The sequence below is a fragment of the Vidua macroura genome, chromosome 1, assembly GCF_024509145.1.
Source record: "Vidua macroura isolate BioBank_ID:100142 chromosome 1, ASM2450914v1, whole genome shotgun sequence".
NCBI classification, from domain to species: domain Eukaryota; kingdom Metazoa; phylum Chordata; class Aves; order Passeriformes; family Viduidae; genus Vidua; species Vidua macroura.
The window spans coordinates 80,369,280-80,389,154 of NC_071571.1; the positions used below are offsets into that span (position 1 = coordinate 80,369,280).

The 19,875-nt window shown below is 38.2% G+C and overlaps 1 protein-coding gene across 1 annotated transcript in view; it reads right to left on the minus strand.

Moving 5' to 3' along the window:
- The window catches only part of TRIO (trio Rho guanine nucleotide exchange factor), a 245,629-nt gene that overhangs the window by 64,817 nt on the left and 160,937 nt on the right, over positions 1-19,875 (minus strand). Inside the window, exons 30-34 of the mRNA XM_053999279.1 lie at positions 17,381-17,571; positions 14,354-14,455; positions 12,101-12,243; positions 11,408-11,507; positions 3,002-3,245 (exon numbers count right to left, since the gene is read on the minus strand). Of these exons, the coding sequence (XP_053855254.1) occupies positions 3,002-3,245; positions 11,408-11,507; positions 12,101-12,243; positions 14,354-14,455; positions 17,381-17,571 (780 nt within the window). The remainder of the gene's footprint in view (positions 1-3,001; positions 3,246-11,407; positions 11,508-12,100; positions 12,244-14,353; positions 14,456-17,380; positions 17,572-19,875) is intronic.

The window sequence follows — 19,875 nt, forward strand, 5'->3', positions numbered from 1 at the left end:
ACTTTGGATAATAATTTGAGATTATTTAAGGCATTCAGTATCACCCAACATTTCTGTACTCAGTGATGAAATGTGGTTTGACACACCATAAGAACCAGCTGTCAATTACAAGAAGTTTGCCATTTCAAAACTTTGAAGCTCATTTCACCTCTGATATGCTGCAGCTTTCCTTTTTTTTTTTCCTTTTTTTTTTTTTTTTTCCTGTTTTTCCTGTTTTTTTTTTTTCCTGATGCTATGGATAAACACAGTTGAGAAGATCAAAACAGTAGGGTCCATAGATACTGAAAGGAGCACAAAACTCTTCAGCAAGCCATCTGTATAAGCTAAGCACTCTACATCCAAGTAGCCAACCCCACCACTTCTGATGATGATCACCTCCTTCATTCCTCTGCAATACATAAACCCTCTCTTTCCCTCAGCCTCTCCCAAGAGCTTGTCATGTCAGACATGCAAAAATTCCAGACTCATCTCTTAGTCCATGAACTGTACAGAATTACTCAGACTTGATGCTCACACTGTGATCCTCACATAGGACATGCATTTTCAGACCTCAAAATCCTAATTTGTTGAATCTCTCAAAAACTCTGAAAGTTTTACTGAATTACTGTCAAAAAAGGAAAAGAAAATCTGTATTGTAAAGACTGAAGGTACATAATTAAGTACTAGAAATCTAGGAAGGACATGAAAAATTATCTACCCAAGAACATGGACTAACTTAAAATTATGTAAGTCACTCACTTGTTCTTTGTTAGAGGATTAATAGTGTTTTTTAGGAATTCATACCTCAATTAATACCCACAATGAACAATTCTGAGAAGATCATCTAATTGTTTTTCCATTCTTCTGATTAGCATATTCCCTGATGCTTTATTTAATCAAATGCAGCACTTGAGAATGGATAATTGGTTTGTGGGATTGTCTGAGGTACTTTTCACTATGGGGGGAAAAATAAAATCAAAGCACTCCACTGGTTTTGCTTAATTTTTATAATCCCTCAGTGAAATGAAGACTATGAACCTCTTTCAAGCAATAGAAAGATGAGGTAGGGACTAAAGTGAAACAAATCCAGTGCTTTCAAGTGCCTTGTCTACCCTATTTTTTCCCTCTCCAGACTACTTAACATTATATAACAGCTTGCACGTTCAAGGCAGTTCACACTCACGTCAGTCACACCCAGGGGAAACTTTACAAATGAAACATGCATCTCCTAAAGCCTGACACCCAGCAATGTGGGAATAAACAATTAGCAGCTGCTTCTTATCAGTTGGGATTAGGATGGCATACCATAACATCCCGTAGGAAGCCTGTGGCAGGGACAGAAGGCACTTCTGAGGCTGCATTCAACCCTGCAAATTATGCTCATTCTAGCAATGGCTTTCTCTTCTTCTTCAGTGTCCGTGATTAATATAATTAATTAATGCTCTTTACTTCAAAGCACCATGTTAAACAAATTAAAGTATCCTTGAAATGCTCTGCCCCATTTTCCCTAAACAAATTCTAAAGAAAAAAAAGGAATGTGGGTCACGTCCACTGGTTTGATTAAAGAAGTTACTGTTGTAACTTCTCAAACACAAAACCAGCTCAGTCTGTCCCTCGGGATTCTGACAGGCTCAAGGTATTGCATATTATGTATACATATATATAAAAATATAAAAACCAGTACAATCTGCCTCTCCTAATAAAATTCTCTACATTCAAAGGTAAAGTCCCTAAGGTCCAAAGGAAATTGGATTTATCAGTTCTTGTGAGTGTTGTTAAAAAAAAAATCCAGATTTCACCCTCTAGTCCAAGAAGAAAAAAGTTATTCAACTACATTTTCCAATTTTATCATCAGAACAACTGCAAGCTTTCCCTATTCAAATTATTGTAGGACACAAAATGACAGAAGACTACTACAACTATACACTTCAATCCTTCAAACTCCCCCCCAGCCTCTAATCACTCTGCATTCAGGAAGTTCCTGCTGTGCCTGCCCCTAATGTAAGAAACACAGACTTACCCCTGTTTCAGTCAAGTGTATTTATACAGTGTCTTAAAAAAAAATGGGAAAAAATTGTAATAGCTGGAATGGACTGAAGAATTTTAAAAAATTGTGGTTACATTTATGAAAAGCATTCCAGAAACAAGAATTTTGTGTTTTGGAAGACAATTTTTCCCCAACATCACTTGCCTGCTAACCTTATTACCTGCAATAAGAAACTCTTTGAAATGCATCTTTTCCCATAGTATGTGACAAAATGCCTTCCCCATGAACTATTTTTCTGTTTTTTTCCCCTCCTCTTTTTTTGTATGTTCACATTTTTTCTGTTCACAGCCTGCAAACTCAAGTAGCTGCAAATGAGGCAAGCGAGCATTTTCTCTAATAACAATCTACTCTTTGAGCCTGGATAGTTTACAGAGGCAAAAACTTAGAGCACACTAAAACCCTATAACCTTTCAAAAAATCATCAGACTTTTCTTGCACCTTTCAGGGGAATATTCTTTCATGCATCTGAAAAACTAACTGAAGTAAGATTTCAGAGATGCTCTGGGAAAAAGTGTGCCAGTGGTACACTGAAAAGCTCAGTTAAGTAAAACACAGAAGTTCAAACGAACAATTCCTGTGCCAGGGCATATGGAGGAGTGTATTTACCTTTTCCAGTGCTGAACCTTCATGACTTCTTACTGCAGGGTTTCTCAGGAAACATTGCTAATCCATGCCAGAGATTTTATTCCCTTCCCACATTCAGCACTTCTCAGGTACAGGTTTTCCTATCACTGCAGTTTGATCTAATATGATGTATAACTCTTCACTAAGATATAATTTGCTTAAACCTCTTCCCTATCTTCAGCCACATTTTCCCTTAATGCTGAGAACTGCCAACCGCTTATTCTTGGAAAAGACAGTGTGGTTGCTGAAAACAAGGCAGTGCAGAACACCAAAGCTGCCATATGCACCATACTCTCCATTGCCCAAAACTCACGCTGCGGATGTCTAGACTTTGTGCCCATCATTCCTTACCTTTGTGGTTAAAAATGCCCTCCATCTCCATGCTACTGCGAGAGTGGGCGATGCACAGGGACCCGCAGGGGACCAGGCCTTCCGCAGCTGGGGAGCGATCTGTGGTTCGCACCAGACACCAGTCGGGCTTGTCATGGGGCCTCTCCAGGACCTCCACTGTCTGCCCACGGCGGATTGTCAGCTCGTTACTGTTGCAGGCGGTGAAGTCGTGGATGACCACCGTCAGCTCGCACCCACCAGACAACTGCGAGGGGAGAAAACAAGGAGAAGCCAGATGAATGCTCGTTATCAAAGCATCCGTCACGCACCGTTACCTATTTAGGACTCCTGGCAGGATTTGTATTTTGGATGAGATAGCAGGCTTCCACATCAAGAAGAGAGCATTTCAAAATCAGGCAGTTCTGGCGTTTTAGAACAGATTTCTAACTCTGCTTGTCTCTGCCTATTGTTCAAAGCACACTGGTTGTGACAGTGCTGGGCGGAGGATTTAAGCAGCTTTTCTTGCTAGACTGCTCCTTATCCCAAAAGCTGAAGTAGCAGTCGCTTCTGAATATATTTTATATGTGATAATTAGCAAAAAAAAAAAGGTCAGATATTATTAAATACAGTCACCCATGAGCTTTGTTATCTTTCAAATTCAAGAGAGAAAGAGGTAGTTTTTCCAAATGAACTTACTGCCTTATTCCCACTCTACTCACAGTTTACACACGCAGGTCACAAAATCGTCCAGGACACATCATACACAATTGTAAAAGTAAGTGTAAAGTTCTTCACAAAACACTCCCAAATACTTAACTGTTTAATAGAAAATTCACACAGGCTTACAACTTTCACTTTTTTGTTGGTTTCCCCAAATAAAACTGCACAAACTTGAATTAAAATCATGCACACTTAGGGTTTTCCTCCCCCTCTTCAAAACACTTCATTAGAATAACTTTGCCTAAGCTTTAGTTTCCTCTCTTTGATTGTTTCATCTGCTTTGATGTGAAATGAAAATTATTATCAGAACTTTGCAAAGTTCCCAAGATTGCTCAGTGCCAAAGCACCCATCCAACTTAAGCAAGCAGTCCTAGAATTCCTTCTTCCTTACAGCAACAGCATTCCGGGCTACTTCAGTTTTTCATGTGTGAGCATTTCTATAGCTCTGGCTGCTTCCTTCAGTGCAATGTTCATACCAGATCTCAGCTGGTATTCAACTTCTGTGTGTTCAGTAATTTTGAACCAAGCCAGTAAACTCCTTTAGCTCAGTGAGGTAATCTTGCAATGCTCTACACTGACAAAGGAGGACCATATCCTGTGAGAGTTCCAGCTGCATCATGTCTAGAAGCAAGTGCCACACCAACACACTGCACAGATCCTGCCACGTTGCTTTTGACTGTTTCATGGCTGCCAGCTACATCCCATGAGCTTCAGAAATAGGAGATAAGAGACCGCATTGTTTCTTATTTATTAGTTTTCATTACAAGCCTGGAATGGAAACACTGGACAGAACCTTTTCTAGGAAAATGCTATGTTTTATCAAGCAAGAATTTCAGAGCAAATGACAAAACCAGCAAAATCCCAGTAAGAATCAAAGGACAATTCAAACCTTCTCTTCCTCAAGTCTGCAACAAATGACAGAACCTAACTCCTAGCAGATGGGCTGCAGTAACTCCAGAGCTTTCCCATGGTATCTGCCTGCTAATCTCACTGGCTAGTATTGCTTGTGTGTGCTTACAAAGAAGCAGAAGTTTTCTTGAGGGAATGCTGGGGCCAAGAAGGGCAGAAAACCCTCATACATCTAGTGTTTAAGGAAGATAAATCAGGTTGTACCCGTTTAGACACAGACTAAAAATTGCTTCTACCCTGTTTCTTTGGACAGCCCCAATACACAAATTACAGGGGGGTACACCTTCAAAACATGTTACCTCCTCCCTCATTAAAATGTTTCCTGTTCCCTTACACTCCCTTTTTTAGTCCATGCAAAGCTATGCAAAGGGAAAAAAGTAAAGAGCTTTCTCTTGTTTTCTGTTATTGATTTATGTTACAGCCTTTGTCAGACCAACTCAGAAACAATTGAAACCATCTGTATGCCTGATGGGGACTAACAAAAAAGCTGATGAAGTATGACTTCACAAGGTATCCAGGGCAGACCAAATTTTTCTCAGGAGTCCATATCCCATCCAGTGCAAGCACAGTAACAAGCTGACACTTTCCAGAAACTGCATCTCGTCCTTATATTTCCTCCTAAATACCTACAGGAGCATATCTTTGGTGCTCTGTTTGCTTTCCTGACCCTTCACTTCCTACAAATAGAGATTAAGGTGTATTTTTTGTGACTGGTGCAATGGCCACATGTTTTGGTAATATAGTTGTTCTTTCTTCTCTTTCTCCTAATAAAACAAAAAAAGTAGGGTCTCAGATTTTATGTTTTCTAAGTATTTTATATAATATTAAGCTAAAGGAAAAAGCAAGTGAAGGTTGTCAGTGGCCATGTCAGGTGGCCGAAGTACACAAAATTCCTAGTTTTTCAGATAATGTGATAATCAGATATCCTAGTTGGCTGGTATTTCTCTGAAATTCAATACTCATTCACACTTCAGTATAGAATGCAAGACACTTCTTGCTCAGGGTTGTTAGGTCCACACCATCCTCAAACATACATCTATGCTGTTACATGCAACTTAGGGCAGAACTTTTCCACTACTGCTAAGATATTGAAACCAATGATTTCTGTACCCAGCACACCTAGCACTTTGGAGAGCTAAGCAAAAAAAGCATTTACCAATTTTCCCTTCCTTTGGGTTAACTTCCTTTCTTTCCGCCTACTACAGTAGTGGTTAGGAAACACTTTTTTCCTCTTTGTTTCACTGCTCAATTTCTCTCCATAACACGCTTTCTGAAAGCAGTTTCATCTTTCACACTGATTAAATGCAGTTGGACAGCAGGGAGTGTCTGTGATTAAGAGCGTTGCTCAACAGCTGTTGTTGGACAGCTTTGGCAAGGCTCTCCAGGCTAGCTGCAGGGAAGAGCAAGAGACACAGCAGAAACTGGGAGACTGACATGCACTGAAGGGAAAAGAGTTACAAACCATCAAAATCCAAATTTAGGCTGAACAAAGGCTTTACATACTTTATCCATCCGTCTCAAGAAACCTTTTATGTAAACCAAATTAATCATGCATGATAAAAATAAATGATGCTATGTCTGAAACATGGAAACTGGAGAGACAAAGACGAGATGAGACACAAGAGCCAGACAGAAACAGAACTGCAGATTACAAAAAGGCACAAGGTTTAATTAAACAGCTTATCATGGGACATAGTGCCTTGTCAGTGCTGAAATTAACATTAACCATCTACATTCACCTCTCGGGGGCCTTTCAGTCACTGTTGCTTGTAGAGAGAAAGAAAAAACCAAACGACACAAACACGTGAACACTCACTGACTGAGTACATTCTTAGCATAGGTTTGCTGAAGTCAGAGACACCACACTAAGTCCATCTGCCACCACTACCTGCAAACACCATGACTGACCAGATATTCAAGAGCCATTATATAGGGCCATATAACATCCTCTCAGGACTTTAATTTAATTTTCCATGGTAATTTTACATTAAGAAGAAAGGAAAGCAAAGAGAAGCTAACAAGATTTCTCAATTATTTCAAGCATAAAAATCTTTAATACCCATTTAAAATGCACTTTGGCAGAAAATAAATGGGACAGCACAAAAGTTCTGCCTCAAATAAAGAGCATTTTGCTTTGACCAGGTAAGCTGTCCAGACTTGGTTTCCAACTCTGAAAAGAGGTGTGTACTCAGAGCCATGTTTGGTTTTTTTATTAACATTTTTTTTCTACTGATTGGAGCCTTTTCTCTTCCAGAGACTCAGCTGGCAGAACAAAATACTTGGTTGTCTCCTACTGCTTCAGTCCTTTTTCTGTCTTTCAAATAACTACATACAAGCTTAAAGAAGCATGAAAATGAAATACAACTTCACAGAGATAGTAATACAAAGTGTTACCAGCTGGGCATAAAAGACAATTTCTAAAAAATAAAATATTGCTCTACTGACCACCCACAGCAGCGACCATGATTCCTACTATTTAGGATAGCAATCTATGACAGCTCTTCTTCTGAAAACCTCTCGTGTTCTCAGATACCAAAATACTAGGTTGGATTATATCATGTTTCTACCAGATCACTGAATAGAAGCATGAAAAAAACCTATCAGACCTACATTGTTTCCTTCAGCCTCCCTATTTAATTTCCTATGCACTGGATCATGTTCAAAAGACAGTGTTAAAAATGAGAAGAGGCTGGTGAAAGGTCAAATGAGTGGTCCAAGAATCTCTTTTATCTGTTAGCCACCTAAAATACTGGCTACACATCTACAGAATGTGAATGGAAGGAATGCTGTGAAAGGTGAAGGGCAAAATATTTACTGAGAAGGGTACAATAAGAGCACTCATGCAGAAAACTGAGATGCTTTGATGGACTAGAAATCTCTCTCTCAAAAATCCTGAATTTCATGCCGGATTCCATTATACCTTCCAATGCTTCAGGATGGGTCAATGCTATTGATGCTAATATTTAGCATGTCTTGCAATATGAAGATATACCCCATGATAATAAAAAAAGAAAGGGCTCTTAAATAACCTAGTCCACTTCATTCCCTTCCTCTAGAGCATGATCAACCACATCTGTGTGAATCCTTAACATTTATCCAAACTGTTCTCACAAATCTCCAGTTATGGAGATCCCCCAGCCTGCACAATTACTCTGCTCTAAGGTCTCACATGTTCATACCCATAAAAAGTATTATTGCAATCTTTTTTAAAAATAAGTCCTTTGATTTCATTCCATCCACTTAAAATATAGGTAAAAGACTGTTTAGTAACTCTGTGTGGTAGCCTTTTTCCCCACTTGAAGACCTAAAGTTTTTCCTCCTGCCTTTTCTTTTCCCTTTAGACTTGTTAGCCCCAATTCTTTACCTTGCCCTGTAAGTTAGGTTTAGTAGACTTCTAATTAATCTTTTTCTTCTTTCCCTCAGAATTCTTCCAATGGAGCACTGATTTTCCAAAATTCTGTACTCAAAACTGAATGCAATATCTAATGTAAGCCTTATGAGTTCTAAGTAAAGAATGAGGACTTAGTGTCCTCAACATCTCATTTGTACAAGCCAATATATTGCTGCGTTTCTTGCCCTCCCAAATGCATCACACAGCTAAATAATAATCGTGTGAGCCTCTGTAGCTTCTCAATCATCCTCTCAAAAACTGTTTCGGATTCTCACTGTTTTCATTAGCTAACTATTTCTACCTATTCATATAAACTCAAACATGTTCCTATTAAATTGCACAGTATTTTGCCAGTTAATTTTTCCCATTGCCAAGATTATTCTGAATTCTATTTCTGCCTTCCAACACTATTTTCAGATGACATGAAGCTGGGAAGGATGTCAATGTCAGCTTTATAAACATATGGTCTATTGCATCATCCCAGTCATTACTGAAAAGCAGCATTGCAACAGTAGAGCCAACAATCAAAGGTTAAAATTCTAGCCTAAAAAGCAAGGGTGGAGAAGAAAAATGCTTATCATGAAGTTATTCTCTGTTGTTATGGCAATTACAATTATGTCAGAAAACAGGATGCAAGGAAAGGAGTTCATCTGGACAATATTCAACCACTTACTATCAAGGTTAAGGATTTCAGCTCTTTCAAAGTATATCTCTGAGGAAGTAAGAAAGAATATTAACATTTGGATAAAGGACTTCATTCTTGATATACTCCCTGTATAACAGTTTAGCACTTCTAACCAAAACATTTATTTTAAAAGAATGAACTGTCTGAACACATAATTGGAGGAAGTAAAAGAATGGTATTACTTGGCTGTTGATTAATATAATGTGTTTGATATTTTTTGTCTTTTCTCAACCTCAATAATGGATACATGTCAACAGAAAAATGTTCGGCAAGAGCTTATTAAGTAATATACCACTAAACAGTTCTACTACTTAATTATTGCTGGTTTTAATTACTTGATATTTTTAATATCAAGTATTTTCTTTGATATTTAATATCAAGTAATATCAAATGAGTGGTCCAAGAATCATTGATATTTTTAATATCAATGTTTAATAATTTTAATGTTTCTTGATTTGGAATCCCATCTCAGTTAGCTCCATGCTCCAAATTTGACCAAGGAGTTCCACTGCTTCCTCTGGCTAACCACATCAACAGAACTTTAAATCTGTACAACTCTTTTACTCCATTTCTGTAAGACATTCTCATACATTTCAAGCTTCTAGGCTAAGAAAGCAGAGTTGATTTTAAACCTCAAGTCGACTGTAGCTAATGAATTTTCAACATCCAAAGTGAGAGATTACCTCAGACACGGCAACGGTGTTAAGACACCCTGCAGATTTCACTGGCCACTTTTCTGTTACTGTTCCTTAATAATTTTTATTTTGTATTTTTAAACAGATTAAATAATTTCTCAATTTAGCAAACCAAAGCATACAATAGAAACATTAAACAAAGCTACACTGCTAATTCATACCTTTTTTAGAAGTGCACAATAGTAAATTACTTCCTTGGACATACAACACAGAGCACAAGTAACTTCCAAGGAGTCATCAGCTTGTTTTTCTTGGTGAAGAAAAGTCTAACAAAAATTTTATGCACGAATTCAAGATCTCAAAAATACTTTAAATACAGCACTACAGTCACTAATCACACCTAAAACCTGTCAGGAAAATACTGAAAAGTGTTCTCCATTTCTCCTTCCTTCTATTCCTTCTCCTTTTAATTTTTAACTCCTGTTGAACAGGTTGCTGGTAAGACTCCTCCTTACGTCAGACCGGAAAAGAATCCTGAGGCCATTCTGCTTGGCCACCTTTCTCAGCAATTCTCACACCATGCATGAAATATTACTGTGAGGGTCATAAGGAGACAACCATGCTATCCACCCTAGTGAAGAGTGCATCACAAACAAGTGCAGAAGGGTGATGGCTCTGCATGGCAGGGATGGACTGCATCACCTCCAGCCTGCATGCACACAGCCTGGTGGCCCAGCCAGGGAAATTACAGAGAGCATGTCTTGCTTCTGGGTGTCACAGGTTACCTAAACTCTTCTCTTAAGAACTGTTTGTTAGCATACAAAAGTCAATGTTTTTAAATCCCTAAATAGTTAAGTTAGAATGCTAAGAATAAGACAGCAAAACAAAAGTCATCAAAAGAGTTCTTCCTCTAACCAACTCTTCTTCTCACAGGTGTCTTTAGAAGAAGCCACTACCAAAACTACAGAACAACCTCAGTACAAATGCACAAAGTCAAAGCATAGGCTGCTCTTGACAAATACAAGAGCAACCTAAGCATTTAATATTTCCCTCCTCCTATCTGCTTCTCTATATGGAAAAATCAACCACAGAGTTTGAGCAACATGGGAAAATAGAGAAAACTCACAGAGCTTAGGTGATGATGGGAATGGTCAAAATATTATTCTGAGAACCTATTCATTTAGCTACCCTGAAGAATACTGGTTATTTATCTGCATCATTTGAATGGCTCATCAAAACAATTTTGTGTAAGGAGGTAATAGACCAGAAATCCCTAACCAAACTTTAAATTAATTTGCTAGGCATCTTCAGTGTTTTAATTCATTCTTCTGTTTGATAAACTTTTATTACCCATCTCTACCTCCCTCCAGGGTCCTAGCACTTCTCACTTGCCAAAAATCTTGTTTCAATTCCAAGTAACACACAAGTTTTGGAAAAAATTTTATTCTTTTGACACTTATCTTTCTTCCACCCACGGGAAACTCTGGCTGTGTATCCTTATGGTACAACCCAGCCAGAATCTATAGGCAGAGATGGAGGAAAGGAAACACCAGCACTAGTACAAAATGACAGTTGGGTGGGTTACTTCTGGACAATTCCATCAGCTTTCATGCAGAAAGTGAACCCCTACTCCCTTGACCCATAAACACTGGAGAGTATTTTTCTCTACAACAGTAACTCTGTGGCAATCACCAGCCTCAAGTCAACGTGAAAAGCAGATAGTATGATTTCAGGAAGGCTGAGATTAACATCAAGAAGAATTCTGTGCATCACTATCAAATTTTGTGAGGAAAAAAACCTGTCATTTTAAACTGGGTCAAATCTTTGAGCAAACTGCAGAACAGAGGGGACCAAAATGGTTTCAAATTGGCATAAACATAATCTCTTCATGACCTATTAGATTTAAACAATCACTCCTACTCCCCCATGATATCAAGGTATTTTCTCTATTGCAGACAGCTATTTTTAAGAGACCAAGTATTTCCATGCCTCTTCTCTGAAGGTACTAAGGACTAATCTTGGGTGGTAATTCACACTAAGGGATGAATCATCTGCTCTCAGCACAGAGCAGTGCCCAGGAAACTTACCTTATCACTGTCTAGTGTGTTCTGGGAGGTTCGTGAGGCAATTGAAATAGTATCAGGCTGGCTGCTGCCATCTCCCTGACTGTCCAGGTCCTCACCATCTCTGCAAAGAATTCAGTTTTCATTACAAGAGTGGTACTGTGTTTATAACATGCTAGTTAATGAGACTCTTCCAGTGTGGCAACAGACACCAAATTTACTGATGCAAGAATCAAATACTGAGTACTTAATACTCTATTCTCTGCTGTAAGAGCAGAGATTCATTTGCAAGGTATACATCATTGAGAATTAAGGCAACAACCCGTGAGCCAGAAATATGGCAACAAACTTGCACAGTCACTTAGCCAAAGCTAGCAAGGAGGACACTTGGTGACACATTTCAAGCTTCATAAAAGGAAAACGAAGGACCTGAGTAACACACGCAGAATTGCAAAAATCTAAAATGTACAGCTATCCTGTACTGCAGTTCCAAGTCCCTTCTGCAATGGCTCATTTACACAAGCCAGGGATTGTTCAGAGCAGAAATCTCAACAAATTCAGCACTGCAGGAAACTGTAAATTAATGATAAGATAAAGGCGGACAAAATGACTCTTGCTTTTGTCCAATTCGCATAAAGGTATTAAAAATTCAACACTACAGAGGAAAAAGCACTGTTGTATACTTAGAGATCTCTGATTATTTGAAATACTACTTACCGTCTTCCTTTCTGTTTTGTTGTTGGTGCAGTTTTGGGAATGTGGATGGGCTCTTTCAATGCTCCTTTCAGATGAATAGTCCTTTCTTGTATCACTTCCCGGATATGTTTGATCCAGTCCTGTTTATTCTCTATACTGGATGCCTTTGATATGCAAAAGAAACAAAACCCCCACAAAGGACCATTATGGCTGAGTAGATCCACACACACAGTCAGCTAATAAACACAAAGAGGAACACATAAAGAATGACTTTGTGAAAAATTTCTGAAAACCTGAACAGAGAAAAGGAAATTCTAGCTGGCTGTCTTGATTTTGAATCGCCAACACTACTTTACACCTCTCAACACTATTAATATTGGTAATTAAAAAAATATTTTAACCTTAATTCAGAGTTTACATTTTTAACTTGATGACTAAAGCCCGGTATGCATCTCATGAGAATGAGATGAATTCCAGTAATAACTTTGAGAATTCCAATAATAACACCTTGAATACTGGTGTTTTAAACTTACCCTATATTTAGGTCAATTTTAATTTGAAAGAATAATAATCTACTATTACTGGCAAAAGTAGTTAACTTTTACTGCAACACATTTCATGTATTACTCTTCCCACTTTTTGATATATATCTTGAGGCAGAAAGCTAATTTAGGGATTGTATTCTAATTACTGCCTGCAACATATCTATTTTTTTAAATATTCCAGAAATTACTTGATATCCACCTGCCTGACTTGTAATCTGATTGCTTAGCCCAATTTAACCCTGCACCTGAAATGCTGCTAAATATAAATATTATTGCAGATATAAAGAAATTATTATATATAGTTTCCTTAATTATATACTACTTCTCTTAATTGCTGTCTCCTGAAATAACTGGCTTCAAATACATTATAAATATTTAATATATTATAAATATATAATAACCAGGAATTCTAAAGGGATGAAGAAACTTGTAGGAACAGATGGACAGGTAGGAAAAAGAATTTAGGAAACTAAGCTAAACATGACCTTTAAAAAAATCTTAGTTTTTCATGGAATTTACTTCTAATATTAATGAGATAAGGAAGTGCTTGTTTCCAGCCTTCAAAACGGAACAAACAAAGCCTATAAAATTGTGGAAGAGCTTGATGTAGCATAGAAGTTTTCTAAATATCCTCTGCACTAAGTAAAGCACAGAACAGAAACACGTTAAAAGTGATCTTATGTAGAGAACACTTAATTAAAACCTTTTATTCTGCTCTGCCCTGGGAGGATAATTTCAGGCTGCAAAGCATTGTCTGTGAAATTATGGGAACATTAAAACTGAAAGAAAATATAGTATGCACTAAAGTTACATTTAATTTCCTTGCATTCCTTGACTGCTGCCAGAAAGCTAATGTAAACTGTAAACTTTTTTTAGCCTGTAATTCACAAGGAAAAGATTCAAATTTGAGTATTGACATGTGAATTGGAGAGGCCATTTTTAAGTGGCATTATTAGTATTCACCATGAATATATGTGAAATCACAAACACGTTTAATAACAGGTGTATTAACCTGTAAATGGGAATGTGAACTTTGTTCCAGCTCAACAGAGCTCCTCAAAATATGCCAGATTACCCATTAGCTGCTTATGATATTACAAAACAGGTGCTTCAGTTGTGGACTCCCAGGTTACATACCATAATCACAGAAAACCCTGATTTAGCCATTCTTCTAGCTAGGCAAAGAGCACTACTGACACCTGTAACTTGCCCAGACACAAAATTTATAGGCATTACATGCACCTTCATCCAAAGGCAAGTAGCTTCAGAAAAACTTGTAGCCCACAGAAAGACATAAAAATCTTTTGCAGTGTTTGTTTTCTGCAGAAAAATATGGGTCATGAAAAGCAGCATGGCCAACAAGCAGCAATGACTTGAGTGTGAAAGGTAACACTGATGCCATCATTTCTTTGTGACACCAGCTCCCTGTCAGCTAATTGCTGAAGTCTTCAAGCTTATGGAAGTCCATGGGATCAAACCTCTCCCTACTATCATTTGTGAAAGCAGGTTTGTTTAATTCTTCAGTAGGCTACAAAGATTCCCCTCTGCTCTCAGACCACATGAGTTACATATATATATACACACCACCACGTCTGCAAATAAAAGAAAATTATTTGTCAGCAGCTGTCCCTCTCAAAGCAGGAAATCACTCCTTGCTTTCCCAACAAGGAGATAACAACATCATCTACAAGACTTGCTATAGACTAGAAGCACATCTGCTAAAAATTACCTTGAGAACAATTTTGTTGTCTGAAGTTGGTGTCCTTCCAACCCACAGAGCAAACTTGCAGGGGTCTCCTTCTACATGTTCTGTGACACCCAGTTCAGAAGTCTAGAATTAAGAAAAAATTGTTAGGACCACACAGCATTTTTTCTCAGAAGCCAACAAAGGCATGCTAATAATCTACAAAAATGAGCACTGCTATTTGAAGAGATTTTCAGAAGCTTAAGGCTAACTCATATGCTAGAGAGAATCTTTTATTCTGGCAGCAGTGTGAGGTCTCTTCACAAAAGGAAGAACTGCAAGCTTAACAGTCTTTTCTATACAGTGACAATAAACAATAACACTTACAATGTCAATAGCAAATAGCTTATTTTAGTTCTTGGACTTGACAGTAAAAGCCTTATAACTCTAAAGAAGATGCTTGGCAAAAAGTAAGTTTTGGCTTCTCTCCCTATTCTTTTCCATTGGAGAGCACTCACTATTTGATTTTTATGCTCTCTCTCAGATAAGATATGCTTAAGAATTCTCTTGATATCTTCTAAAACTCTGGTTTCTTTTCTGTCAAATGAGCCTTTCCTAGTGTGCTTCCTTCCCTCTGAAACAGATGAAATAATTCAGAAATGTAGTTTCTCTAGAGAATTTTGTGAGACAACTACATGAACAATCAGTCTTTGGGAATGTTCTTATGTCAGACCTTAATAGCTAATTATCATCCAAAATGTTTTCACTTTCTGACTGGAATATTTCACTCATGTGAATTGGCTTCCACTTTAAACAATTCATACAGGCTCTGTTCCAAAAAAATTTACAAACTAAGAAATAGAGCTCAAACTAAAAGAACCCTCACTCCCCAACAGCTGCTAAGTATTCTCACATGATTAGAAGCTGTATTTTTCCCCTCATACACATTATGAGGGGAATGCACGAACACACTTCAACACATGAGATGCTGGATACCCAGTACCTGAGTAAAGGTACTTTCTGCTTGTTTCACTTGGATGTCAACTTGGCTTTTTTTTTTTTTTTTTTTTTTTTGTATGGCTGGGTGAAAGCTTTTTAAAAGTTACTTTTTTTTCTTCTAAATAATCCCATCCCAACATCTACCCTTCCACACACAACTGTTTTTGCCCAATAGGCAGTAGAGCAACACAGCTCTCTGCAAAGGACATTAAGTCTGCATGTGGCTCTCCAGGACAGGCTCACAGAACAGAGATCATTGTGGGTTACTAGATGCATGGAAACCACACTGAGGTGAGGAAGCTCCCAAATATCCAGTTACTGGTGACTGAGAGAGTGTTCTGTCAAACACTCTGCCTGCCTTTTTTTCCACAGCCCTCCTTAGGCATTTGCTCTTGGACACTTAATCTCTTGCCAAATGAGTTCATTAACACATTCTGCCCATATACATACATACACACATATATATATACAATGTTATTAAGTATTCTGTGCTGAGGAACCCTGATGGTCATCATGCCCAAAGCAAAAAGAAGGACCTCATTTTTGTAAAGCCACCTTCCAGAAGTCATAGGATAGCATACAAAAAAGATCTTTAGCTCAAATCAACATGCATGCTTTCAACACATGCTTTTTCTAAAGCTCAAACTGTAAGAGCTGCTATAATAGGTAAGTTGCACTACAGGATATTTTGTCAAATACAATATGACAACAAAAAGAATCCTTGTATTTTAAAAAATGAGGTACAATAAGAGTCTTCAATATTTCCATCAGCTTCTCTAAGACCTAAGGCTACTACTAAATTCCTGCTGGAGGAACTGACCTGACAATTTAACAGGACTGATTTTCCAGTTTTGTTGCCTCTCCCACATAATCCCTTGGCAGCTATTAATATTCTCCAATATACCAGCTTTTTTTTTTGGGTTCTTAAGTGCACCAAATAAAGGTGTGATCAAACAGCTGCAGCTGTGTTACCTGCTAGCTATCTAGTATCAGGAAGGAAAGTAAGTGCTGGAAATGAAGTGACAGAATATACAAAGAAAGATATGGAAAAAAAAGAGGGTTTTTTTTTTCACCAACCTGTTTTACCAGTTTAGACACAGAAGTGGGAATGAATGAAGGAAAAGAAGCACAGAGAAAAGACTCAGTATTTATACCATCTAGACTTAGTTATATACTCCAATAGGATCAATACAAGAATAATGTTTTCTAGAGTGTAGTTCTGAGAAGGAAAGTAATTTCAAGTACTTGCTCTGAACTATTTGGTATAAAAGCTAATCTTGCTTTCAATAGATGCAGAGCAAGCCATGGGAGACTGTCTTGCCACTTGGCTACCTAAATTTATGGAGTGTGAATACTGCTCTCACCCAAGTCATCCAAGAAGATAGGAAGGTAATGATGTGAATTCCAGAGTCATATTTTTTAAAGCATGCATTCTAGAGATAAGGAAAGCAAGAGTGGAGGTTTTTGGCTTTTTCTTTTTTTTTTTTTTTTAGAGGAGAAGAAAAACATTTCCATCTTTACATCCTTTCAGCAGACCATAAGTCCTATTATTCTATATGCAGAACTTTATTGTAAGACTACTGGTCTCAGCAAACATTCTGGAATGAACTTTTCCAAAACAAAGTTCTTGCCTTTCCCAATCCGTAGGTGTAGAATATGCACTAAAATGAATCCTTAACAGCAATAGCAAACAAGAAAGTTGAAGGCAGCTCATCAACTCCTTTCATCCTTCTGCTTTATACAAATAAGTGTTAAAGAATCTGCAATCAACACACAATTAAGACAAAACCAGTCTAGCCCAATACTGATTTTCATTTGACCTGACATACCAAGACTGAAATGTATCCTTCAGTAGTTGCTTTGAACCTATAAGGATAGGTTCTCCTCAAAAGCACCAAAGTAAGATTCAGTCTATACATTCCAAGGCTGTTCTTTTCAGTGCTCTGTAATAGTATTTCCAGTTTTTCAGGCACACTTAAATCACCTGAGCTTAGTTGAAGCCTAATCTAGACAGTTTTGTTGTCTAGAAATATTTGTTGTTTGAAATATGATCAGTTGTTCTCCCATACTTACAAACAGTTTGCTCTTATAAATGTACTTGCTCCTTCCGCTCGAGTCCTTCACTTCTTTACTGAAAACTAAGGACATCTCAAAAAGGAAAAGGTGCCTCTCTCTTCCCTTTCGAATCAGGGTTTTTGGGTCCCACACTTGGAAGGATTCTTGAAGGATGAGCTCTCCCTGAGATTCTATATTTTCATCAAAGCCTAAAAACAGAGTGAAAGGAAAGATTCACTGTGAAAAGTTGGTAATACAAGTAACATAAAAAGCACAGCTTCTGTTCATTAAACGATATGATTTTTTTCTCTCTTACACAACTTCCAAAAGATGAGATTCCAAGAAAACAATACTAAAACCAAGACTTTTAACACTGCAATATACAAAATGTACCTGCAACTCAAATGTACTTCTAAATTCAGACATCCAACTAAGATGTTAAGATTAAGAACTTAATCAACTCTTTTGGCAGTATTTTACCAACAAATGACAATTCTGTCTTTGTCAGCTTCTGGTAACCTCTTCTGTGATGAAAATGATTTCTCTTATGGGCTTTCTGCCACTGTAGAAAGTAAGCAACTTGCAAAGATGCAGAGCACATCAGGTTCTCCTGAGAGAGGCAAGCTCCCAAATGCCACCTTTTCTGGAGGTACACCTTCTCTACCATGTGGGCAATGAGCACAGAAATGTGTTCCAACTGGGGATGGAGAAACATGGCAGCTTGGAGCTGTTGGCGGACAATCAGCCTGCCTTGGTCATGCCAGAATTGATCCACAGTAAAGTAATTACCAGCTGGATCACTTGTATTGAGACATAATGAAAAAAAGATGAAGACTGAGAATTGTTGGGGAAGATGAAATAGCAAGGCCCTATAAATATGAGGGCCTGGCAAAAGAATCAGAGAATACAGATATCGAGATGAAAACGAGGTTTGAAATACCAAACCTTCATTACTGAGCATCCCGAAAACAATAATGCAATCCCCCTTTTCTGATAGAACCTAAGGTCAAATGGAATGTCCTGTCTCACCCCCCAATGTATGGTTCATCCCATACCTGTAACCCTCCCCTGAAGTATCCGATGTCTGTAACCCCATTGGCCCAAGTCCTGTCCCAGCCCACCTTGAAGCCCCCTGATAAGGTGTGGCCGAGGGACCGGACGCTCTCTCTCTCGGACCTTCCTGCTGGGACACCCACCTGGCACCATCTCTCTCTCTCCCCCCGCTCTCCCCGGGCCTGCCACGAGTTGCGGCTAGCAACTCTAAGCAGGGCCCTTCATCCTTTATAATAAACCCTATGCTCTAAAGACCGGGCCTCAGAGATCCTTCGTTACCACCCACCCAAACCGTCCTGGAGTCCAGCAATCCCCGCAGAGAATACCAACAATTTTACTTCCATTTTAATGGTACCATGTTCATCCAGTTTAATGCACAGCTTTAGAGCTGGAGGATAACAAAAATTGTCTACCATACTCTTCTGAGTGGTATCAAAATGTATTTCAAATAGATACTGCTTGCCAGTTCTCATGTTCTGAACAGGGCAACAGTATGGAGAGGATCAGAGGCAAGTTCCGCCAGGATGTTAATTCGAAATCCTCCGGAGATATAAAGAGGAAATGTGCTCACTCACTATATTTGTCCAACATGGGATGACTCAACAATGCACACATGATTTGTTGTAAAACTTATGTAAAAGATTAGGATATTCTCCAGAGTCACATTCCTAGTGTTAAAAGATAATTGCCAAAGCTAGTCAGCCTTTATACTAAGACCACCTCCTGAACAAGCATTTGGAAGTGATCCGGTAAACTGACCAACATCCTTACTGTTTAAAATCAAGGAACAGAGGTGGTTTTGAGCATTTGGAGCATCGAGGATCACATGCCAAAACAAGGCAAATTTTACAGTATCTAGTACAATACTGGAAATTCCACAAGTTGCATGCTACTACCAGAAGGCAGAGGAGAAGAAAAGGCATATTGACTAGAAGCACTTAAAAGTATTTATTCAGCAACTGTAGGGTAAGAGGGCCCTGCTTTTTTTCTCAAAAAATTTAAACACCCAAGAAAAACATTTTTATTACTAAATGTATGATTGCACCATTATAAATGATTACATGCCAATTGCAAAACAGATTTTGGCATGAAGTTGTTCTAAGCACATAGAAGCATTACATCCAACCTCCACTGTCTGCCATGAACATGATTATGCTGGCTTAGGCTTGGGCTAAATTGGCTTATGCTGACATTTTACTGCCAGAATATAGATTTCAACCAAAAGTCTGTTGTGGAACAGGCAGCAAACAGATGTGAAAAAGACAAACTTCTTGGAGACAATTATATGATACATAAATCAGCAAAATCACCAATAATACACTTATCAGCCTCATACAAAGAAGCCAAGGTTGGAGAATGCAGCCAAAGCCAGCAAATCTGACCAGTCACCTATTGCATTTTGGGTGAGTAGTGGACTACTTTATTAGCCTACACATTTTTCACATCTGCAGTGGCACAAC